Raw genomic sequence first — 26,191 nt, 5'->3', positions numbered from 1 at the left:
AGCACAGGCTCCGGATGTGCAGGCTCAGCGGCCATGACTCACGGGCCTAGCTGCTCCGCGGCATGTGGGATCTTCCCGGACCGGGGCACGAACCTGTGTCCCCTGCATCGGCAGGCGGACTCTCAACCACTGCGCCACCTGGGAAGCCCCTCAATACCTTTAACTCAATCACATCTGCAAAAATTTTTATCCGATAAGGTCACATTCACAGGTTCCAGGGATTGGGACCTAGGCTCCTTAGGGGGCCACCATTCAGTTCACACTATAGGATGGGAGGGCCTGGAGGCTATCTGGCTGGGATTTGGCCAGGTATCTTTTGACACTCATGGATTCACTGACTCAGCAAATGCAGGAGTGTCAGTAAGCGACAGACAGAGGTGCAGAGGGTTCATACCATGCCAAACTATGGAGAGAGTATAGAGATCAGTGTTGCCAGGGACTCAGGGTCGGGGAGGGAGCAATGAACAGGTGGATTTTTAGGGCAGCAAAACCATTCTGTGTGACATTATAATGGTGGATACACGTCATTATACATTTGTCCAAACCCACGGAATATACAACACCAAGAGTGAACCTTAAACTACTGACTTTAGTAATATATCAATATTTGCTTCTCTGTATAACTGATTCACTTTGTTATAAAGCAGAAACTAACACACCATTGTAAAGCAATTATACCCCAATAAAGATGTTAAAAATATACATATATTTGCTTCTCAATTGTAACAAATGTACACACTAACGCAAGATGTTAGTAATAGGGGCAACTACGTGCGCCTATGGGGGGAGGGGATCTGTGGGAATTCTCTGTACTTTCTGCTCCATTTTTCTCTAAGCCTAAAACTGCTCAAAAAGTAAAGTCCATTAACCTTCAAAAATGCATATCAAGGAGCAAAGGCACAGGAATAACTCAGATAAGTTTGAAAATAACAACGAGACTGGCAGGTTGCCTTGAAGAGACCAAAAACTATTTTCAAGATCTTGGCATTCAAAAGACCTGGTGTTGGTGCAGGACGGACAAACGGTTGACAGAACAGGATTGAGAAAAAGGTACTTGTGACCGGGGAACACAGCGAACGCGGCTGTCCAGTCCCAGGTGAGGAGGGAAAGGATGGGCCATTCCATGCACTTCGAGATGTCAGCCAGCCATACATTTAGAAACTGAAGAACGCAGATCCCAACGTTATACTCATTAGGAACCAAAACACAATGCAACACAAGCTCAGTGAATGACAAGCACAAAGAGAACGTCGATACAAATATTAGAAGAAGGGAGAGTTGGAGATACAAATTCTTGGGGTTGAGAAGCCCTTCTCAAATAAAGACAGAAAAAACAAGTGCCTGAAAGAAAAAAGACTCATAGATTCAGTTACTTAAAAATGAAAAAACTTTCAGTAGGACAAAACACACCAGAAACGAACATTAATTTCAGACAATGAAAACGGGCATTTTTCAAAAGCAGAACAAACGTCCAATAAATGGCCGAAAAGACGCTCAGCTCAGGTAAAACAAGAAAATGCAGCTCAGGTAAAACAAGGTAAATGCAAATTAAAAGAATAATGAAATTCTACTGTGCACTGTTTGGGCTGAAGAATTTTTAAGTGTGATAACTGCAAGTGTTGACAGCTCCTCTGACACTTCGCAGAGCTTTTAGGGGGCATTTTTATATTAACTATAAATGTTTGTAACCTATGCTGTTCTTTAGCACTTGGCATCTCCCTGAGGAAACGTTCATGCTGGCCAGAGAGGCGTGTGCAGATCGCTCACGAGAGGGAAGAGGGGGACAGCGTCCATGCCCACAAAGGTGGCATGGCCAGATCACTCCCAAAAGGGTTCTGCCAACATTGCCCCCAAACCAGAGACAGGATTCCTTTCAGGGAGGGGACTTTGGTTTCCCTGGAATGGCTGAACTCTAGGAAGAGACTATCAAAATATAATAAGTATCAAGGCACAAGGATGTGGCCTCCGAGTGAGGCAGGCATCTTGGATGTGACGGACCCCGCGGTACCCCCGCCCCCAGGTCCATGTCAGCCCTTACTAGGTGGAGGCGCCTCTGGGAAGCCTGGTCTGGGTGCTGCCGTTCCAGGGGTGAGGGGAGCCCTAAGACTGGAGTCCCAAGCCCGAGCCCACCACCTCCAGTTGCCTCCTTCCTCCAGGACGTCCCAAATGGACTCCAGTAGCATGCCCTGATGGAGGCACCTGTGAGATAAAGAATGTCAGTTTCACAGCGCGAGGAGAGAGACCAGGACTGTCTTTCCAGCCCTCGCTGGCTGCCATTCAGAACAAATAACCAAAGCCTGCCAGAGGGCTCCCAAATCTGAGGCGACCAGGGGCAAGGCAAGGGCAAGGCTATCCATGTCTCCTCACACTGCTTCTGCTGCAGCCTCACCATCTCAGCACCAGTATGTCCCTTGTCCATACACAGAGCAAAAACCTTGAAGCCATCAATGACTCCCCACCTCCCATCACTCAGTAAATCCTGTCTGCTCCACCTCTGATATATTAATATGCCCAGAATCCCACTTCTGTCTACCTCCACTGTCTCCGCCTGGTCCAGCCACCATCGCCTCCCGCTTGGACAATCAGAGCTGCCTCTTCGCTGGGCTGGCGGCTTCCACCTTTGCCCACAATAGTGCGTCTGGGGATCCTGTTAAAACTAAGCCAGTTCACATCCCTCTTCTGCTCAGAGCACCTCCCGTGGCTCCTGCTTACCCCACAGGAAACGCCAAAGTCTTCGCCGTAGCCCAAGGCAGCCCGCTTTACGTAGGTTTGTATAATCCATACATGTGTGTATGCTTTTCTTTATGAAAGAGAATAAAAGTGAATAGAAAGTAACAGAGTGCGTTGCACACGGTAAGGGCGATTATTGTTTAGCGAAACTTTTGTTCTAACAAGATATGTAATATATGATATATGATATATATTATCCTGTGTTATATAATACAATAGATTTTATATGGTTAGGATACATATTAGGTGTATATGATCATATCTATATACAGCTGTAGTTTTTCTTCATGAAATGCAATACAACAGGAAATACCAAACTGCACTGCACATATTAAAGGCAGTTTTTAGCGAAATTTTCCTTCCAATGGTAAATATATACACACACAACACACACAACATGGAATATATAACGTCATGTGACATATTACACAAAAAAGATTTTTATATTCCATTCTATGTGGCATCATATTCCATTATGTCACCTAATGCATGAATTACACAGCGCTTATCCTACGTATATAGGGTGAATTGCGAATTATTATATAAATATGAACATGGTGGACTATATTAACCATGCGTCTCATTGTGCCTTGCTGCCGTAGACTGAGGGGGAGACTCTGAGATCTTTGAACAGCGGGGTTATCGCGGCGTCTCCAGGGAGTAGCTCCTGTGGGTGGGGAGTGACGGAAGCGGGAGCGGACAGGGAGGCCCAAGAGGACACCCGATGGGGTATCGGAGCTGGTAAGACCCTCCAGAGCTGTGCCAACTGAGGCAAAAGGGGGCCAGCCTTTGTGCTCCTGAGTCCCTCGCCCATCCTCCTCCCCTTGCTTATTCTGTTCTCCGGCCTGTAAACTCTTTACGGAAAGGCCTTGACAGTAAATATTTGCATCTTTGAAGGCCACGTGGTATTTATCGCAAATGACTCAAATCTGTCATTGCCGTGCAAAAGCAACCATAAAAAATATACATAAACACACGGGTGTGGCTATGTCCCAATAAATCTTTGTTCCCAAAGACAGGCAGCGCCAGGCCCTTGGTTCGCTAGCCCGGGCTCAATGCTGATAGCAGATCCTCCCGCTGTTCCAGGGAAAGGCTGATCCCCACACCTGCCTCAGGGCCTCTGTAGATACTAACAACACTCTCTGGCAGCTCCTCTCATGTCACCTCCTCCCTGAGCACCTGATCGAAATCAGCCATCCCTATTACTCCCGAACTCTTTCTTCTCAGCCCTCATCACCCCGACACTGGATCATTTTTCTTTATTGTCTGCTTCCCTACACTAGATGTTGGCTCGTGGTGGCGGTGACCTTGCCTCGCTCCTGGCTGACTCCCAGCTACTAGAATGGGGCCAGGCACACAGCAGGTGCTCAGTCAACGTTTGTCTAGCGAGCGGGTGGATTCTCCTCTGGACATGCTTCTCCTCTCCCTCTGTGTGCTGGGGCTGGGGGACCCCGGCCTGCAGTCACAGCACCAGTGGCCAGCTCAGAGATGACCATATGGGCCAATGGATCAGACGGGGCTTTACAGAATCCATCTTCTCCTGGGGTGGCTCTCCCCAGGCAAGGGCCTTCCCAACAGGGAAACCAGTACAGGGGACAATGGGGCCTGACAAGGGACAGGAGAAGCAGAGCCCTTGGGACATCCTATGAGGCTTTTCAGAGCCAGTGTTTAAATAAGCGTTTCTGTTTTTTAATGCCCTAAAGCACTGAGTCCCTCAGGAGGGGAGGAGTTGGGATTCAGCCTGGTCCCTTCTTCCCAAATAACCACAGGGCAGGTAACATTGGAAAAGAAATGTCTGTATGTGCATTCGTCCCCCCACTGGACTGTGAGCCCCCATGAGGGCAGGGTTGGGGCTGTCTCGGTCACGGCTGGGACCCCAGCACTGCACAGAACATGGTGAGGAACATGGTGGGCACCTCAGACAGTTTTTTTTTTTTTTTAATATTTATTTATTCGGTTGCGCCGGGTCTTAGTTGCAGCAGGTGGGCTCCTTAGTTGAGGCCCGTCAGCTCTATAGCTGTGGCATGCATGGGGGATCTAGTTCCCCAACCAGGGATCAAACCCGGGCCCCCTGCATTGGGAGCGTGGAGTCCTAACCACCGCACCACCAGGGAAGTCCCATCGGTGACAGTTTCCTGAATGAAAGAATAAATGAAGGATATTTTTTCTCAGGTTAACGGGGCTTTTTTTTAAATATGGGGAAAAAATGCATCAACTTGAAGACAACCAATTTGGATTACAAATTTATTCTAACCCCTCTCCCCAAGTCACAAATGTATACAAAATTTTAGCTAGCAGGAAACCAGAGCGATGAAGCATCCTCTGGCCTTGTGCATTTTGAGAGGGGACTCTTTCCACTTCCACACATGCTGATCCCACCCCCACCCAGTGGGTGAAGCGGATGCATCCCACGAGGTATCGCCACACGTAAGTACACGTCAGGGCTGAGTTTTGAGTCTCGGAGATGTGAGTGCAGCACTACGTCAGGGTCAGGATGGCGCAGGGGTTACGGGTTCTGACTCAGACTGCCCGTCTTCACACACCACCTCTGCTTCTTCCCTGCCTGTGTGACCTTGGGCAGGTGATTTTCCCTCACTGCGCCTCGGTTTCCTCATCAAGGCAACAAAGAAAATGTTATGGGGACTATGTAAAGCACTTAGAACGGTGCCCCGCACCTAACCAGAGCTCAATAAACTCCACCTATTTTGATGATGACCACACCTTATTGACAAGATGGGTCACTGACATTGACATGATGTGGGGAGGGCAGTAAAACAGTCCCTGGCCTGTGGCAACCCGTGCTCCAGGGATGTGTCAGTGCCAGAGTGGACTGCCCTGGGGTAACCATGGCAACAGGCACTAAGCCTGCTCACCTGGCTCCATCAATCACCCCATCATCCAGTGGTAGCTCTGTCTCTTGCCTTCTTCCCCTCGTCATTTAACCCACTCAAGTCACTTCCAATTTTAAAGGTACCCCTACCTGGGGTCCACCTCTCTCAGCTCCCTCTACATCAGAGGGGGCTCTTCTAGAAGGAATTAAGATGCTGTTTCAGAACCCTGGTTTCTTGGTTTTCTCTCTGGGGAGGTCTTGTGTCCAGAGTATTTTCACTCCGCTGGGGCAGTGAGGTGAGGGAGGGAGGGAGGGAGAGAAAGCTGGCCCTTCCCACTTCACCTAGAGCTGCTGGGAAACGGGCCCAGGTGGAATGGATCTAACCTCATTCATTAAATGCTAAGATCTTGGGTGTAATCTGGGGCTGTTCTGACACTCTCAATGCTGCCCCTCGGGTGCCTTTGGCCTCTGTGTAGAGATCTCTGCCCCTCTCCCAGCAATCCACCTCCCTCTCATCTTCCTCCTTGCCCTGTACCAGTACCCTCAAGCACCCTGCATCCCTTCTCCATCTCCCTCCCTGCCTCTGCTCTTACTGCTTCATCACCTCACTGGCTTGCTGGCCTCAGGCAAGTCCCTTTGCTTCCGCTGGGCCTCAGTTTCCCCATCTTGGACGATGCTCTACCACTCACCCCCATCAGAACTCTCCCAGCTTCTCTCCTAATTTTAATGAGGCTTGTACTCATTTTGGAGATCAGATCATGATTCTCTGACACACCCTTCAGATGACTTCCTCTCTCCAGGGCTCTTTTAATTGGAAAACACCTACAGTCTGAAAGACAGGATGCAGACTGGTGGGGCCCAGACCCCTCCCGCTTCAGAGGTGAGTCCTGGAAGAGACTCCAGGTAATGAATGGTGGTTCCTGGACTGTTCCTCTCACCCTTGTGGTTCCCTGAATCCCCCACGGGGTTGGCAGGAGTCCCAGCGTACTCCTGGGGTGGGGAGGTGTAGTGGGTTGAATGGCGGCCCACCAAAAGAGGTGTCCACATCCTAACCCAGGGAAAGTTATGGGAGCTTCTGTGGAAAAAGGGTCTTTGTAGATGTAATTCAGTTAAGGATTTCAAAGTGAAATCATCCTAGATTTAGGGTAAGCCCTGAATCCAACGACAGGAGTCTTTCCAAGAGACAGAGAGCAAAAGAAGGCCAGGTGAAGATGGAAGCAGAGACTGGAGATAGGGGGCCCCAAGCCAAGGAATGCCTGAGGCCAAGAGAAGCTGAAGAGGTAAGGAAGGATCCTCCCCTAGAGCCTGTGGAGGGAGCGTGACCCTGCGAACACCTTGATTTCAGATCTCTGGCCTCCAGAACTGTGAAAGAATAAACTCCTGTTGTTTTAAGCCATCGAGTTTGTGGTCACTTGTTATGGCAGCCCTGGAAACTAAATAACAAAGGTAAGACCAACTGGTGGCCTAGCCCGGTGGGATAGAGGGGGTTATGGAGGCAGGGGGGGGACAGCTGGACCAGTCCAGAGCTGCAGGGAAGGAAGGCAACAGCACAGAGATCTAGAGATCGGACGGAACATGGGGGCTGTGATCATGGCCGGCAGTCCCCTGAGAGAGGCCACTGAAGAAACAGTGGGGAAGGTAGGAAAGGACACGTCAGGAAAGGCCCAGGGACTCTGAGGACAGGTTGACAGGGGGCTGAGGCTGAAAGACAGGTCTGACTAGCCACAGACAGGATCAAATTTTCCACCAGAAGCAGGGTTGGTAGGGCATTACCAGGAGACCCTGCATAGCCATTCCAGTGGGTTGTGCCGCAGACTGAAGGATGAGGGGGGGTTCTGTTGGAATATTCCGTTTGAGTGTCTCAGGGGAAGGTACCACGGATCAGGTTAAGGTGAAAGGTGTAATATTCGATGGATCAACTGCAAGCCAAGATCCCTTTTTTTTCCCCTCATAAGAGGAGTGATGCCCAGAGAAAGCCCACCTTAGAAGGTGGGAGAGGCAGACGCTCACTGAAAGACACTGCGCTTCCTTACGACAGCCTGTACCAACTGACAAAGGGAAGGAGGTATTCCGATGTAAGAGTCCCGGGGAAAAGTTAACACTGATCAAGTAGATGGAGGGCTGATAGATCGATCTGGCTCAAGTCCGGTTCCATTTTTTCTTCTGCCGGAGGAGTGAGCACGTTGTCCTGCTGGCTGGGACCCCATAGGTCTTTGTGGTTTGGAGTGAGCTGGAGAGACAGCACTGCGGACTGTACCAAATGAGCCAGAGGTTGGAGGGGGCTGTGTTGGAACGCTTCACCTGCTGGGGGCTGGTCGCAGGGGAAGGTACCACGGGTCGGTATGGGGTGACCTAATCCAAGTTCCATCCACATCCCGGTGGTTTCCACTGGGCCAGCACAGGTAGGGGTAACGCAGGCAGAAGGCCACATCAGGACACACAGGGCCACGTCTAAGTGCAGGCTTCGGCAGGCTCCTTTTCCTCGGATGAGGACACTTTCTGGGACGTGGATGCTGCCTGGGGCGCGGGCGGCGGGCCTGCGGCGCAGAGCTGGGCGCGCACCTCTTGCATCTGCGCCTGCAGCTCCTCCAGGGCGCCCGGCGGCGGCGCCGCCTGCACCTGCGCCTGCAGGGCCTCCAGCGCCAGCGCCACGCGGCCCACCTCGTCCCGCATCGCGTCCCAGGCGGCGCTCTGCTCCTCTTCCTTGTGACGCTGGTGCGCCTGGTGGCGCCAGTACTCCAGCACCAGGCAGCCGCCGCCCACGATGAAGACGGTGGCCTCGCCCAGCAGCTCGGCGCCCAGCTCGGCGGCCGCCTCCTCGTTCAGCGGCTTGATGACCGTGCCCCGGAAGCCCATGATGCGCATCTTGGTCCGCATCTCCACCCAGTGGTACACTGCGGGGGAAGAGAGGGGTCAGGTCATGCACTGGGAGCCCCCTACCAACCCCGCCCCTCCACGCCTTGGTGTCCAGGTGGGAGAAATGGGGACACAGCAGCCAAAATCACCAGGGGGCACTTTATTTTATTTTATTTATTTATTATTATTATTTTTTTTGCGGTACACGGGCCTCTCACTGTTGTGGCCTCTCCCGTTGCGGAGCACAGGCTCCGGACGCGCAGGCTCAGCGGCCATGGCTCACGGGCCCAGCCGCTCCGCGGTATGTGGGATCCTCCCGGACCAGGGCACGAACCTGTGTCCCCTGCATCGGCAGGCGGACTCTCAACCACTGCGCCACCAGGGAAGCCCCAGGGGGCACTTTAAATAAACCCCTGCACCTGGCCTGGTCCCAGGAATGCCAGTCACCCCACCTGGGGTGAACTTCAGAGCATCTTTTTGTCTCCCAGAAAATTATGGCAAGGAGCCAGGAATGAGAAACTCTGCCGCAGAGGGGAGGTCCTGAGACTGGGGACCAAGCCCCTGGAAGATCACTAGGAGCTGCCAGGCTGCAAACTCCCAGGAAGGTGTAAAGAAAGGGTCAACTGCTGGAAGCTTAGCTCCTTCTGCTTGCCCCTCGAGCCACCGCCCCTGGCACCGTCGCCCCACCCACTGCCAAGAAGGCAGACCCCCTTTCTTTCCAGATCTTCCCCAAATGCAAAATCAAGGCTGCAACGGAGAGGGACCTCCTGGATCCAAAGAAAGGGCGCAGAAATGTAGGAATCGATGCTAGGCGACTGTGAGCACAGGGTGACCAACTCTCTTCACAAGTCTGGTGCCTCCCATCCGAGATATTCACCGGCCCTGAAGATGGAGCTGATAAGAGCTGTGAGCTCTTCCCGGTGAGGTTTTGGGCACACGCCTCGGAAGAAGCTCAGAGGTGACTGATGCTGCTGGAACAAAAACCTGCTTGCCCAGCTGTTCCTTTGTGAAGGAAGATTCTCAGCATTTGAGTCTTAGAAACCAAGGCCGAATTGATGCTGACCCCTGACTCCCTCCCGTAATAGTTAACATTCATCCAAGGACACATGGGATTATTGGGGAGGCCCTGTTTTCTAGCTCATTTGGAGATTCATTTCCTACGTATCATTTTACTTTGAACGTTTAATAATTATCCTTGAAAATGCACAAAATATAAAATGTTTTCAATTAATTGTGGACTAATAATCTTAAAGGTAATTCAATCCAGGAGAAAATATTTTAACATTTAGAATCTTATGGTCTCAGGAAATTAAACAAATTAAAAATTGAATTTCTGTCCATGCCTTCATTGCGGGCACATCATTTATTAGATAGAATTCGGTGGGAAACGGAACTGTAAATATAAGTTCAAGGACGAAAAGGAACAATGTAAAATTTCCGACTGTAAAAGAAGAGCTTTGCTCATTTTTTTTTCTTATAAACTGGACATCGGCAGGTACCACATCACAAGAGTATGTGGATTGCATTAGATACTTCAAAGAAAGGATGCTCCAGGTGCTTAAAAATTTCAGTATTCCTAACATACCAGAAATTACTGGGCTGGCCAAAAAGTTCGTTTGGGTTTTACATAAGATGTTTTTTGTTTTTAAGTAATTAATTTTTGGCTGCGTTGGGTCTTCATTGCTGTGCGCGGGTTGTCTCTAATTGCGGCGAGCGGGGGCTACTCTAAGTTGTGGTGCGCAGGCTTCTCACTGCGGTGGCTTCTCTTGTTGCGGAGCACGGGCTCTAGGTGCACGGGCTTCAGTAGTTGTGGCACGCGGGCTCAGTAGTTGTAGCTCGCGGGCTCTAGAGCGCAGGCTCAGTAGTTGTGGCGCACGGGCTTAGTTGCTCCACAGCTTGTGGGATCTTCCTGGACCAGGGCTCAAACCCGTGTCCTCTGCACTGGCAGGCGGATTCTTAACCACTGAGCCACCAGGGAAGCCCTTCCATAAGATGTTACAGAACTTTTTGGCCAATCCAATATATCCTTTGCAGGTACTTGAACTTATGAACAGAAGTTTTAGCTGTCAACTTGAAAATGCACTAGAGGGTATATAACTTTTCAATTTTTTAAAGGAGTAAACTTAAAAAAATTTTTTTGTTTGTTTTCATGAAAAAAAATTTTTTTTTAAGTAGAAAAATGTTTGAGAAGCTCTGCCTGGAGCCGGCGGTAAGATCCGAGGAGTGTACCCAGGGCCCTCTCAGTATGCCAGGTGCTGCGGTCACCATTACTACTAATGTTACGTAGGCCCTGGTGCTGTGGGGTTCCTGGGGTCCAGGCTGCAAAGAACCCTCCCACACTGAGGTCCCAGCATCAGGTCATCCTGAGGTCCACGTGGGGCTCTGCCACCTACTGTGTGGGTAATGACAGTTCATTTTGAGGCTCCTCTGTAAAGGGGAGATGATGACCATACACCAGCCCTGCTGCCTCTTAACGCCACACTCCCTTCCACTGTTCTGGTCCAGGCTCTGTCCCAGCTCTGACCAATGTCCCCTTCTTGACCTCCCTGTTCAGGGACCCTCCATCCCTCCCATCAGTCTGTGTATTCCTTTCAAAGCGCCTATCACAACTGGAAATGATCCTGTCATCCAGCCAGTTATTGGCACTCCATCTCCGCACTGGGCTGTGAGCCCCACGAGGGTGAGCCCAGGGCTGTCACAGTCATGGCTGTGTCCCTAGCACTGTCCAGAACCAGGCCAGGCACACAGATGATGCTCAGTACATCTCGTTGACTGCGTCAATGGGTCCCCGCGCCAGCTTCCTCCCCATCTGCCAGCGCCGGCCTCACCCCCTGCAACTGTTCTCCATGGAGTAATCAGGAGCTGGTTAAAAGACAACAAAACCCAAAAAAACTACCATTCTTTTCACTAACAAAAGTAACGCGCTGCATGAAAATCAAGTACTCAAACTATAAAATTAAAAGCCAGGAATTCCCTGGCGGTCCAGTGGTTAGGACTCCGCACTTTCAGTGCTGAGGGCGTGGGTTCAATCCCTGGTCGGGGAGCTAAGATCCCACATGCCACCTGGTCCTGATCCCTCAAACATACCTCTAAATCTTGCCCTAATAGGCCTCTTTGTCTCCTAGCGTCCTCTCCTTGACATCTGATAATAAGCATACGTTGCTCATCTCTATTTCTGAGTTTTCCAATTGGAAATTTGCTTGTATTTATACAACTATTTCCTGTTGGTCCCCTGGCCCCACCATAAAAGATGAGCACTTCTTCCCCAGGCAGCCTGTCTTTCCCTGGACCCTCCGCTCCCCATTCCTACAAGTGGTTTGTATATTTCTTATTCTTGTATTTACACTCTTTTCACCATCTCCCTCAGCTCCCAACATGGTCAGGGAGGAAACGAGCAGCCCCTCTTCCCCTCCCCACCCTCCACATCTCCCTAGGCCAGACCATCCTTTCACATGATCAGGATTTAACATACAGGCTGTTCGGGGGCTATAATACGGCCCCTTGTCCTCTGTGCATCAGCGAAGTCAGAAAAATGAAAACAAATGGCACATACACGGTGACAGTCGTGGAAACGCTGTTCAGTGGGGTGTGACTAAGCTAGAAAGGAGCCCCTGTGATGGGCTGTGTTAGGGCGGGGCCGCCTGGAGGAAGCACCTGGACGCCTCGAGGCGTCCTCAGGATCAAGGTCAGACAGCTTCTCTACCCTTACCCCACAGAGCACACGTCGGTTTGCTCTCAGCTGGACGGTGATTTTCTAGGATGACGTGATCTTCCCTCGCATGACAGTTCTCAAACTGCAGATCCTGTCCCGTGAGTCCCTATCTAATGAGATCAATGTGGTGGCACAAACCAGCGTTAAAAATATAATCAAGAATATAATTGTTAGGGCTTCCCTGGTGGCACAGTGGTTGAGAGTCCGCCTGCCGATGCAGGGGACGCGGGTTCGTGCCCTGGTCCGCGAAGATCCCACATGCCGCGGAGCGGCTGGGCCCGTGAGCCATGGTCGCTGGGTCTGCGCGTCCGGAGCCTGTGCTCCGCAACGGGAGAGGCCGCAGCAGTGAGAGGCCCGCGTACCGCAAAAAAAAAAAAAAAAAGAATATAATTGTTAGGGAACCGTTGACTGAAACCGCCAGCCCAGGCCAGGCACGATGATAACCACTTGCATGAGTTGTCTCGCAACAGGAGGTTCTGATAAAGAATGAGGTGCTGGGCTTCCCTGGTGGCGCGATGGTTGAGAGTCCTCCTGCCGATGCAGGGGATGTGGGTTCGTGCCCCGGTCCGGGAGGATCCCACGTGCCACGGAGCGGCTGGGCCCGTGAGCCATGGCCGCTGAGCCTGGGGGTCCGGAGCCTGCGCTCCGCAACGGGAGAGCCCACAGCAGTGAGAGGCCCGCGTACCGCAAAAAAAAAGAAAAAAAAGAATGAGGTGCTGCCACTGGAAACTAACTGGGAGAATTCAGGAGGCGCTGAAAGGAGGGAGGACACGCCAGCCCACAGTATGTCTTCTACAACTAGCCCAGGAGGGGTCAAAAGGAAGAGGGAGGACACAATATGTCCCGCCAACCTCCCAGAATCCTCCTCACTGAAATCCATCTTGGCGGAGAGATGCGTGCCACCAGGAAGGACCCTGAGTCAGAGTGATTAGCCAGAGACAACCCGGAAACTAACCCCATCACCATATAACCTGCGACTGCGAGCCATGTGGCGGAGTGGTTCTCCGGGGTTCCCTTACCCTGCTGCTCTCCGCCCAGGCACCCCTTCCTAATAAAGCCTTTTGCTCGGCACGTGTGTCTCCTCGGACAATTCATTTCCAAATGTTAGACAAGAGCCCACTCTCAGGCCCTGGAAGGGGTCCCCCTTCCTGCAACCTAACAGAAAATATTCGATGGACTTTGAGGGCATTACACTAAGTGAAGTAAGTCAGAGAAAGACAATTACCATATGATCTCACTTATATGTGGAATTAAAAAAAACAACAGGGACTTCCCTGGTGGCTCAGTGGTTAAGAATCCGCCTGCCAATGCAGGGCTCGAGCCCTGATCCAGGAAGATCCCACATGCCGCGGAGCAACTAAGCCCGTGCGCCACAACTACTGAGCCCGTGAGCCACAACTACTGAAGCTCCCGTGTCTAGAGCCCGTGCTCCGCAACAAGAGAAGCCACCGCAATGAGAAGCCCGTGCACTGCAACAAAGAGTAGCCCCTGCTCGCCACAACTAGAGAAAGCCCACACGCAGCAACAAAGACCCGATGCAGCCAAAAATAAATAAGTAAATAAATAAATTTATAAAAACAACAACAACAAGCCAAGCTCACAGATACAACAACAACAAAAAATAAAACATCAAAGCCAATCTTAAGCACTCAAGGAAAGTACCGTTTCACATAACTTTTGGTCTTGTTTTTTATGTGACTGTACGAATACGTGTGTGTGACTGGAACATAGTCAAAAGGTTGAAAGCCACTGTCCTAAGTTTTGGTTGGAATTCCGCTGAGTCTACAGATCATTTTCAGGACAGTGACATCTTCCCAACATTGAGTCTTTCAATCCACGAATGTGGTATCTCTCCCCACTTAGCCTCTCATTTTCTCTGCAAGTCTTACACCTCTTTGGTTTTACTTATTACTAGGTAATGATATTTTTTGCCGTTATTCTTCATGGTATATATATATTTTTTTGGCTGTGCCGCCAGCTTGCAGGATCTTGGTTCCCCCACCAGGGATTGAACCCGTGCCTCCTGCAAAGTGCAGAGTCCTAACCACTGGACCGCCAGGGAATTCCTTGTCATGGTATTTTAAATTTCATTTTCAATTTGGTTGGGGCTGGTATATAGAAATACAATTGAGTTATGTAAATGACTTTCTTTCCAGTGACCTCCCTAAATCCATTCTTTTTTTTCCTTTTTAGTGAAATGTAACACATACAAAGTACACAAATGTTAATTGTAGAGCTGGATAATTTTTTAATATGTAGGCATCACCTAGATCAAGAGCTAGAACATTCCCACACTCCAAATGGCTCCCACTTTCAAGCCCTCTTCCAGTCAGTACCCCTAATGTCACTATTCTGACCTCTTATGATAGATGATATGTTCTCTTTAAATCCTATTCTGTCTTCTTCGTGATAGATCATTCGTTCTCTTTCTGGTCTGACTTCTTTTGTTCAGCAATATGTCTGTGAGATCCACTGTGTTGCCATGTGGTTCAGTTCATCCACTGTATAGATGGACCAGTTCATTCATCCTTACCCCAGGGACATTTAGGGAGCCTAGAGTAGAAAGGTTTCCCAGGAGTGAAACTGCTGAATCACAGGACATTGCATCACCCAGACAATCGCAATAAACATCTTAAAGAGTTTTTCTGTTGTTGGGAACAAGTTGATCCTAAAATTTACAGGAAATGCAGAGGTCCTAAGAATAGAAAAATTTAAACAAGAACAAAGTTTGAAGATTTACACTATCAGGTTTCAAGACTAACTGCAAAGCTAAAGTAATTAAGATCGTATTGGTACGAGGATGGACAAATAGAAGACTGGGAAAGAACAGACTGTCCAAAACTAGACCCACACATATCTGATTGCTTTTCAAATGCTAGACCAACCTTGTAGTCTTGGAATAAATCCCACTAGGTCATAATTTATTATCTTTCTTATGTAATGCTGGATTCTATGTGCTAATATTTTTGTTTAGGATATCTGAATCCATGTTCAGAAGAGATCTTGGCCTAAAATTTTCCTTTCTTGTAATGACTTTGTTAGGTTGTTGTATCAGTATTCTCCTGGACTCATAAAATGAATAAGGAAGTGTTCCACTTCCTCTATTATTTAGAAGAATTTGGGTAATGACATTATTTCTTTCTTAAATGTTTGGAAGAATTTACCAGTGAAGCCGTCTGAGCTTGTGGTTTTCTTTATGGGAAGGTTTTAAATTATAGATTCAATGTCTCTAACAGATATAGGGCTATTCAGATTCTCTATTTTTTCTTGTGTCAATATTGTTAATTGTGTTTTTCAAGGAAATTGTCCATTTCCTCTACATTGCCAAATTTTTTGGCTGAAATTGATGATAATATCCTCTTGTCATCCTAGAATTAGGACGAATTAATGAATTAATGTGTCACTTTTCATCCCTTTTAATGGAAATTTGTGTTTTTCCCCTTGAGTAGTATTAATCTTTTCAAAGAACCATCTTTTGACTTTGTTGATTTCCTCTACTAAATGCCTGCTAACTCCTAGTTGTTCTTCAAGGTGCGTCTCAGGGATTTCCTTCTTCAGGACTAGGTCAGATGACCACTCTGGGCATCCTCAGCTCCCTGGGCTCTGACATCCCAACTCTGATCAATCTTGGGTGTCACTGGTGACAGATCTGTCTCCCCCACTGGATCATGCGCTCTGCAAGGGCTGGGCCCAGGCCCGTTCTGCTCTCCCTTCTATCTCACACCTAAATTCACCTCTGCCTGGGATACCATTCCCCCACTCCTCTTTTCCCACTGTGCCCCAATTCATCTTTTAGGTCTCACCTGGAGTGTCCCTTCCTCTAGGAAGCCCTCTCTGATACCTAGGCTGCATCAGACATGTCCTCTAGGTTCCCAAAGCTCCCTGGGCTTCCCTCATCATGATGCTGTTTATTCTAGATTGAATTTAAAAAAAAGAATATGGAGGCAGAACTCCTTGCTTCTAAAATGGATATAGAAATATGTTTCACCCAGCCTTGTGTGACCTTTCACCAAAAAGGCTGGTTTCACTGTTTTTAATATCCTGAGGCCTCTGGCCTCTCCCTGCTTCAAGGGAACTCTTTCATCATTGCCTGGAGGCTAGCCTGTAGCTCCTTAAGGGCAGGTTCCCAGAAATGCCCAGCCCGGCACCTGGCATCGAGAAGGCACTCGGGGAATGTTTCATGAGTGGATGAACGGCTCATCTTTCCTTCAGGTTTCCTCAAAGTTACTGTATTTAGTCACGATAAGCGCCCACATTTTGTCAAAACGTCGTCTGTTTCGAAGTTTACATCTTAACTAAAGTTTGATGTTTACTCTATCTCTGAGGAGTCGAGAATGCTGCTCCTCCCAAGGGGGAGAGAATTTAACAGGTTGCTTTAGCCAAGGAAAAGGCAGGACTCACCTAACCTGTTTATCTGCCCTTAGCCACCCTGCTGAAACTTCTAACATCATACCACGTGGCATACTGCTACCTTCACTTCTACTTTTTTTGGAAGTATGTTGATTTACAATTTTGTGTTAGTTTCAGGTGAACAGCATAGTGATCGATTATACTCCATTATCGTTTATTACATGATAATGTGTATAATTCCCTGTGCTATACAGTACATCCTTGTTGCTTACCTATTTTATATATAGTTTGTATCTGTTAATTCCATACCCCTAATTTGTCCCTTCCCACTTCCCTCTCCCCTTTGGTAACCACAGTTTGTTTTCTACATCTGTGTGTCTGTTTCTGCTTTGCATATACATTCATTTGTATTATTTTTTAGATTCTGCATATAGGTGATATCATATTGTATTTATCTTTCTGACTTATTTCAGTAAGGATAATATTCTCTAGGTTCATCCATGGAGCTGCAAATGGCACTACTTCATTATTTTTTATGGCCAGGTAATATTCCATTGTATATACATACACACACATACATATATATCTCACATCTTTTTAATCCAGCTGAGGTAGGAGATAGATGAGGCCCCAGGCTGAACAGTTCCAAGCATCTCCTGCTGATACTTTGAGATAAGATACCATCATGAGTATTGGGCCTTGCCTGGGTAAACGGCCAAAGCGACTACATTCTTCTCATGCTTGTGGTGAAGGGGATTTCCCGGCCTGACACATGCACAGAGAAGGTCCTCAGTCTAGGGGAGGGAAAAAGGGAGGGAGGAGGCACCAGCTCAGGATTTGTCCTGCCAACCTCCCAGAAACCTTCACACTGGAATCTACCTTCACTGAGAGATGCGCATGCACACCAGGAAGGACCCTGAGTCAGACCAAATATGGACACAGGCGAGATGATTGGCCAGAGGCAACCCGGAAGGCTGCCCCGATACTTAAGCAACTTAAATCCTTCCTATTGGCACGCAACTCACTCCAAGTTCGCCCGTGTGTTCTTCCACACGTACTTTGCTTGTATTAAATGCTTTATCTGTTTCATAATCTTGGTCTCTTTGCTGAATTCCTTCTTCAAAGAAGACAAGGACTGAGGTCCCTCTTCTTCCCAGAAGAATCACAACCGTCTGTTGATGGGCACTTGGGTTGCTTCCACTTGTCTTGGCTATTGTAAATAGTGCTGCTATGAACACTGGAGTGCATGTATCTTTCCAAATTAGTGTTTTCGTTGTTTTCGTTTTTTCCAGATATGTGCCTAGGAGTAGAATTGCTGGATCATTTATAGCTCTATTTTTAATTTTTTAAGAAACTTTCATACTATTTTATTCCCACAACAGTGTAAAAGGGTTCCCTTTTCTCCACATCATCTCCAATACTTGTTGTTTATAGATTTTTTAATGATAGCCATTCTGGGGACTTCCCTGGTGGCGCAGTGGTTAAGAACCCGCCTGCCAATGCAGGGGACATGGGTTCGATCCCTGGTCTGTGAAGATCTCACATGCTGTGGAGCAACTAAGCCTGTGCGGCACAACTACTGAGCCTGTGCTCTAGAGCCCACGAGCCACAACTCCTGAGCCCGTGTGCTACAACTACGGAAGCCCGCGCACCTAGAGCTCGTGCTTTGCAACAAGAGAAGCCACAGCAATGAGAAGCACGTGCACTGCAACAAAGAGTAGCCCTTGCTCGCAGCAACTAGAGAAAGCCCGTGCACAGCAACGAAAGACCAATGCAGCCAAAAATAAATAAATAAAATAAATTTATATATAAAAAAATGATAGCCATTCTGACAGGTGCGAGGTGGTACCTCATTGTGGTTTTGATTTGCATTTCTCTAATAATTACTGATGCTGAGCATCTTTTCATGTGCCTGTTAACCATTTGTATGCCTTCTTTGGAAAAATGTCTATTCAAGCCTTCTGCCTATTTTTTGATTGGATTGGGTTTTTTAAAAAAAATATTGAGTTGTATGAGCCATTTATATATTTTGGATATTAACCCCTTGTCGGTTGCATTGTTTGCAAATACCTTCTCCCATTCCATAGGTTGTCTTTTGGTTTTGTCAGTGTTTTCTTTTGCTGAGCAAAAGCTTTTAAGTTTAATTAGACCCCATTTATTTACTTTTGCCTTTATTTTATTTTTTAAAAATTTCTTTATTTATTTATTTTTGGCTGCGTTGGTTCTTCATTGCCGTGCGTGGGCTTTCTCTAGTTGTGGCGAGCGGGGGCTACTCTTCGTTGCGGTGCGTGGGCTTCTCATTGCGGTGGCCTCTCTTGTTGCAGAGCACGGGCTCTAGGAGTGCAGGCTTCAGTAGTTGTGGCATGCAGGCTCAGCAGTTGTGGCTCATGGGCTCTAGAGCACAGGCTCAGTAGTTGTGGCACACGGGCTTAGTTGCTCCACGGCTTGTGGGCTCTTCCTGGGCCAGGGATTGAACCCATGTCCCCTGCATTGGCAGGTGGATTCTTAACCACTGCGCCACCAGGGAAGTCCTGCTTTTGCTTTTATTTCTTTTGCCTTAGGAGACTGGTCCAATAAAATGTTGTTACGATTTATGTCAAAGAGTGTTTCTTCTAGGAGTTTTACGGTTTCAGGTGTTACATTTAGGTCTTTAAACCATTCTGAATTTATTTTTGTACATGGTGTGAGGAAATGTTCTAATCTGACTGTTCTACGTGTGGCTGTCCAGTTTTCCCAGCACCACTTGTTGAAGAGACTGTTTTGCTCTCCATTGTACGCTCTTGCCTCCTTTGTCTTCGATTAATTGACCGTAGGTGCGTGGGTCTGCTACCTTCACTTCTGCCTGTGCACTTGAGGAGCAGACACTGAGTCCAAGTTGGGCCATTTGGCTGCGGGCAAGGGAGTGTTCTTCTCTAAGCCTTCATTCATCTTCAAAATAAGGACCCTCCCTCCTACAGGATAGTACTGCTGAAAAGACTAAATGAGTTCACGCAAAAACTTTGCACTCAGGGCCAGGCTTAACAAACGGCAGCAAGGCCTGTGGAGTCATACAGACCTGGACTCAAATCTTGGCCCTGTCACTTCCTGGATATGCAAGCTGTACCTCAGTTTCCCCATCAGTCAACTGGGGATACCCAACTGGCAGGACTGGGAGAATGGCAATGCAAGACTAAAAGAGAAATTGCTCAATTTAATAAATGTTAAACGTTAGCATCCTCTTCCTGACTCCTGTGCAGAGTTTTATTCCTGGAAATATGTCCTACCCAGTGGGCTGAGCTCTATGCCCTAGGGCTACATAGAACAGTTTTCAGCCTCCTCACTGGTCTCTGTATCTCCAGTCTCATTCCCTTTGATCCATCCTCCATACCACAGAGTATCCCAACTCAGATATCCTCTCCTCCCTGAGTCCCAGACTCCTGGGCAACCCCGCCCTAGCTTTTTTTTTGCTTTTTTTTTTTTTTTTGCGGTACGCGGGCCTCTCACTGTTGCGGCCTCTCCCGTTGCGGAGCACAGGCTCCGGACGCGCAGGCTCAGCGGCCATGCCTCACGGGCGCAGCCGCTCCACGGCATGTGGGATCCTCCCGGACCGGAGCACGAACCCGCGTCCCCTGCATCAGCAGGCGGACCCTCAACCACTGCGCCACCAGGGAAGCCCCCCACCCTAGCTCTGACCACTCTGGGCCATCAGTGTGTGGTGACAAGTCTATCCCCCCAACTGGACTATGAGCCCCACGAAGGCAGGATCTGGGCTGAGCTGGTCGCTGCAGTTTCCCCAGCCCTGGATGGGGCAGAGAACAGGTACTCAGTGACAGGGCTGATCTGTGGAAGTCCCTGGGAGGGAGCCGTGGACCCCTTGCGCGGCTCCCTCTCACCTGGCTCTACGCATCACCACACTCAACAGTTCGTCATCTGCCTTATTGTGATGTTCACTTTACTGTGGGGTTTGCTTTATGCGGTGGCCTCGGAACAGAACTGGCAATATTTCTGAGGTCTGTGTATATTGTGAAAGTGTCTTCCTGCACATGAGACTGCATCTGGCTGGAATGTATCTGTTTCCTCAGGAAACTGTGCTCGTAAGACAAGGACAGGGCCGGCGGGGGTTGTCGGGGGAGAGAGGCCAGGCGCCTCGGGAGTTTAAGGACATGAGACAGAACCAAGGGCCTCTCCCCCAATACTGGAAACACACCTTCATACACACAATGGCTGCTTCCTTGTAAAATAAAGGGAACGTGTTCCTAATATGGGCCATCATTCAAATGTGAGCAGTGAGTCATCCTAACTACACTACCTATTATATACCTACTACTTAGGTAGCCTGGGATGATGAAAGGGCTGTGACAGAGATGCTAAATACTGAACTGCTAAATGCCTTAGCTATGGAGAGGGGAGTGCTTTTTAAAACATGGGAGGGGGAGAATAAAAGCACTAAATCCTTACCTTCCATAATAAGAAGTCAACAGGTAATAAAAAATAGGGAAACAGGGACTTCCCTGGTGGTCCAGTGGTTAAGACTCCACGCTTCCACTGCAGGGGGCGTGGGTTTGAGCCCTGGTCAGGGAACTAAGATCCTGCATGCCGTGCAGCGTGGCCAAGAAAATAAAATAAAATTTAAAAATGGGGAAACAATCTTTAGAAATATGGTGGTAAATACCAAAAAACAGCTAAAGCATTTAAACTGTTTACCTGTGGGGAACAGGAATTGACGTGGAAAAGGTTCAGTTTTCTTCTTCTTATTGTAAATCATAGATATATTTGACTTTAAACTAAGTACTCATACTCCTTTGACAACGTTAGTAATTCATGTAATTTTTAAAACACAAATACATTTAGAAGACTTGTCCAAGCCAAATATTCCACCCAAAAGCCACAGAATAGACATTCTTCTCAAGTGCACATGGAATGTTCTCCGGTATAGATTATAAGTTAGGCCACAAAACAAGCCTTAACAAATTTAAGAAGACCGAAATCATATCAAGCATCTTTTCTGACCCCACTGATATGAAGCTAGAGATCAATTATAAGAAAACTGGAAAATTCACAAATATGTCGAGATTAAACATCACGTATTGCACAACCAATGGGTCAATGAAGAGATCAGAAGAGAAATTTTAAAAAATAGTATGAGACGAATGAAAATGAAATAACAACATACCACACCTCATGGGATGCAGCAAAAGCAGTTCTAAGAGGGAAGTTCATCATGATAAACACCTACCTCAAGAAACAAAAGAAATCTCAAATAAACAACCTAACTTCCAGAAAAAGGACAAATGAAGCCCAAAGTTAGTAGAAGGAAGGAAATAACAAAGATCGGAGTAGAAATAAATCAAATAGAAACTAAAAAGACAATATAAAAGGTCAATGAAACCAAGAGCTGGTTCTTTGAAAATATAAACAAAATTGATAAACCTTTAGCTAGACTCACCAACAACAAAAAAAGAGAGAGGAATCAAATAAAATCAGAAATGAAGGAGGAGGGGCTTCCCTGGTGGCACAGTAGTTAAGAATCCACCTGCCAATGCAGGGGACAGGGGTTTGAGCCCTGGTCCAGGAAGATCCCACATGCCGCGGAGCAACTAGGCCCGTGCGCCACAAGTACTGAGCCTACGCTCTAGAGCTCGTGAGCCACAACTACTGGACACCGTGCACCTAGAGCTCATGCTCTGCAATAAGAGGAGCCACCGCAATGAGAAGCCGCAACAAAGAGTAGCCCCTGCTCGCCACAACTAGAGAAAGCCCGCGCAAAGCAACAAAGACCCAACGCAGCCAAAAATAAAGAAAGAAATAAATTTATTTAAAAGAAGAGTTAGTGCTGGGATTCAGGGGTTCCAAGGCTGGAGGCCCAGCGACGCTCCCTGTACAAGCCTCAGTTTCCTCCTTTATAAAAAGGTTTAATAATAATCCCTACCCATAGGGCGTGTGACATCCATCAAGAAGGTTTCCACACAGGGCATCCACTGTCATTGTTATAATTAGCCCTGGGCTGGGGCTGCTGAATCTCAAAATTGAAAAACTTTCACCCGGTGTGGTACAGGGGAGCTGACAGAAAATACGGTGTGGTGTGCTCCTCCAGGTCTGGGAGATGAGGTCACCGTTAGCAATACCCAGCGGGTCCTCTTTCCTCCTGCGAATGCCAAGACCACAGGATTGGAGACAAGCCAGGCCTGGATCCAGTCTCCACATCCTCCGTGAACCCCCTTTTCCCTCACTGCAGAATGACTGGTAAAAAGAGCCCCCAAGAAGAAGGGACAGTTCTTCCTATAGTAGATTTCCAATTAATAAATGGAGAAGGAAAGAGGGAAAGAGAAAATCAACACTGGACAAATACCACGATAATAACTGTTGCAGATAAGATCCACAGATGATGCTAAAATTAGTGGGCATATAAAGCAGAAACTAACACACCATTGTAAAGCAATTATACTCCAATAAAGACGTTAAAAAAATAAAATAAAATAAAATAAAATTAGTGGGCAGAAGTTTGAGGAGCAACAGCCTATCTGTATAGTCTCAAAATGTCTTCCCCAAGAGATTTGTTTCATTTTATGTTTTATTGAGGTATAATTAACATACAATATTACATTAGTTTCAGGTGTACAACCTAATGATTTGGTATTTGTATACATTTCAAAATTAGATTAACTGCAAAGGGAAAGATACTAAGTTTATACTGGACAAACTTAGCAGACACCACCTCGACCACGTGACCAAGGTCAATATGACCACAAATCAGGCTGATATCATGAACCCCGTGATGTGGTGCACAGAGAGGCACACAACATTGGTTCTGCGGTATGTTTGCCAACAATGTGGAACTTCTTTCCAATCAAAAGAAAGCATCAGACAAACTCAGACCAGAGGACAGCCTACAAAATTAACTAACCAGTATTCTTCAAAAGGGTCAAGGTCGGGCTTCCCTGGTGGCGCAGTGGTTAGGAATCCGCGGGCCAATGCAGGGGACACGGGTTCGAGCCCTGGTCTGGGAAGATCCCACATGCCGCGGAGCAATTAAGCCCATGTGCCACACCTACTGAAGCCCGCGTGGCTAGAGCCAGTGCTCTGCAGCAAGAGAAGCCCGCACACCGCAACAAAGAGTAGTCCCCACTCACCGCAGCTAAAGAAAGCCCGCGCGCAGCAATGAAGACCCAACGCAGCCAAAAATAAAGAAAGAAATAAAGAAATTTATTTTTTAAAAAAAAGGGTCAAGGTCATGAAAGACAAAGACAGACCGAGAAACTATCATAGGTTAAAGGGGACTACAGAGACATGACAACTAATTCAGGATACAGGATGAGATCCTGGGACAGAATAAGGACTTTGGTGGAAGAACTGGTGAAATGCGAATGACGTGCGTGGTTACGTTACCAGCACTGCACTCATGTTCATTCCCTGCGTTTGCTCCCTGTACTGTGTTTACATAAGATGCTATCATGGAAGGAAGCTGAGGGAAAGGTCTACAGAAGCTCTGTACCATTTTTACAACTTTCCTGTAAATCTACACTGAGCTCAAAGTAAAAAGGTAAGAAAAGAAATAACCTCCAGGTGGCAAGACTGGGAGGAAATGGACCCTCGCGAACATTCGTGGCTGCCAGTGGAAATCTTCTGCACACCCCTGAGTCAGCAATTCTGCTTCTGGGGATGGATGAGAGATTTCAGTCACGCGGGTGTGAAAGGTGTGCCTGCCACGTTAGTCCTGCAGCATCGTTTATGACAACAATAAAAACGCCAGGAAAGACCCTACAGGACTATCTACGGTCTCATAAATTACAATAACTCTGTCGGCAGCTGAGATAGAGAGTAGGGAAGGTTTTCATGTGCTGATAGATAATTCTCTCCAGGATAACGTGTAACATGGTCAGTGAAAAGCAGTGAGGACCAGCACAGTGTATACTGTTTGCTGCATTCGTGGAAAAAAAAAGGGCGGGGGGGGGGGCCCGGGGTGCGTTGCATATCAGCATCTGCTTGGAAATGCATAGTTGTTTTTTGTTTTTTCTGGAAAATACTCAAGATAACAGTGGTTGCCTCTGTGGAGGAGAACAGGGTGCCTGGGGAACAGAAGTAGAGGGAGAATTTCTTCTACATACTCTTGTGAACCTGGAACCATGTGAACTTAAAAACAAAACCAACAATGAGACAGATAATTAAAATTTTTTCCAAAAATTCAACAAATAATCCTGGACCCAGGATTTGTGGTCAAACCTGTTTAGATGAAATACTCTGCTCTTCCCTCAAGCCCCACTAAGATGGCATTCAGGTAGAAAGAAGCCAGAAGCCACAAGAACAGAGGGAAGAGGGAGGGGTGGCCTGGAGGGGAGCAAGCCAGGGCAGGCCCAGAGGCCGGAAGCAGATGGCTGAGAGGCAACTGACAGAGCCAGCAGGAAGGAGACCTAGGCACCCATGGGTGGGTGTGTCTGGGGGGGGGACAGGGTGCAGGCAGCTGAACTAGGACAGACTAGGATGGCATGCACCAGTCCCTCTGAGAGCGGGGATAAGCTGAGGATATCCAGAACTCCTCCCCAACCTGACAGGAAGCTGCAGAGGGTGAACCAGGGGGACTCCAGGAACAGCCCAGGGGGCGGGCGCCATGCTGGAAACACGCCTGACCCTCTTGCCTGGGGCTGGTGGCCAATGCACAGAGGTCAAGAGTCAACCCCAGTGGCCCTAGCTGGAGGTGAGGAGTGAGGTCACACCTTCCACTGAGGTACAGAAAGGGGCTCTGCTCAGCTGTGACCTTGGTAATCCAGGGAGATGGGAAAGATCTAGGCCAAGGACATCCCCGTGGCTCCCAGGCCCCCTCTCCTCTCTTCAGGAACACAGAGACCCCTCCTCTCTCTCCCTCTAAAGCCCTGGTGAAGTGGGTATCCGCCCAGCAGCCACTTCTCTTTTTCTGGAAACTTCCCCTGACTCTCCTTTGAGGAAGGCCCTCCCCTCAATGTTCCCTCATGTTGTTCAGGTAAAACCGATCCTACCCCCATGTTCAGATGCTGGCATTTAGCCCTGGGATTTTTCCCGGAATTTCAGGAACGAGGTCCTCTCCTTCTTCTGGTGTTGCTTAGTGAGTGGGCTGTAACCTGGAGCTACTGAGGCCATCTGATCCCCAAAGGGAGAGACTACCTGAGAAAGAAAGACAGCACAGAGAAACACAGGGCCCAGGGATCAGGCTGCGCCTTCCAGGAACTGTCTGAGTTCCTGAATCTAGCTGAGGCTGACGCTATACACTTCCGGAGCTTTTATGCATCTGACCGTCAGCTTAGAATTCTGTCACTTGTGAAGAGTTGAGGGAGGGGTTCAGAGTGAGGTCATCACCCCTTCTTGACAAATATTGAGAGACAGGAGTTTCAAGGAGCACTGAGGGGGAAATTCCTAGAAGAAGTGTGTACCCATGAATGTGTATATACAACAGCACGCCAATATCACAGAAAAGAGGCAAGATAGGTCTTCTGCACTGAACAGGTGTTACTTTTATAAGCAGAAATCAACTTTCTTTGAAAAATAATACAGCAAATTAATTCCTCGCTGTCCTTGATTTCTTTTTTTTTTTAAAGATAATATATTTAATCAAACCTTAATTTTTATTATTTATTTATTTTTTGCGGTACGCAGGCCTCTCACTGTTGTGGCCTCTCCCGTTGCGGAGCACAGGCTCCAGACGCGCAGGCTCAGCGGCCATGGCTCACAGGCCCAGCCGCTCCGCGGCATGTGGGATCCTCCCG

The 26,191-nt window shown here is 48.1% G+C and overlaps 1 protein-coding gene across 2 annotated transcripts in view; it reads right to left on the bottom strand.

Moving 5' to 3' along the window:
- OPA3 (outer mitochondrial membrane lipid metabolism regulator OPA3) overlaps window positions 1–26,191 on the bottom strand; it is a 69,869-nt gene that overhangs the window by 26,271 nt on the left and 17,407 nt on the right. The window contains exon 2 of one of the 2 annotated variants that reach the window (XM_030873904.2): window positions 1,261–8,454. The exons of the other annotated variant lie outside the window; for it this stretch is intronic. Coding sequence (XP_030729764.1) covers window positions 8,012–8,454 — 443 coding nt within the window. The 3' untranslated portion in view covers window positions 1,261–8,011. Of the gene's footprint in view, window positions 1–1,260; window positions 8,455–26,191 lie in introns of those variants that run through there. 2 annotated transcript variants of the gene reach the window in all.

Source organism: Globicephala melas, chromosome 19, assembly GCF_963455315.2.
Source record: "Globicephala melas chromosome 19, mGloMel1.2, whole genome shotgun sequence".
Lineage (NCBI taxonomy): Eukaryota > Metazoa > Chordata > Mammalia > Artiodactyla > Delphinidae > Globicephala > Globicephala melas.
Note: the sequence above shows the minus strand (reverse complement) of the source record. Positions and strands in the feature narration are given on the sequence as shown.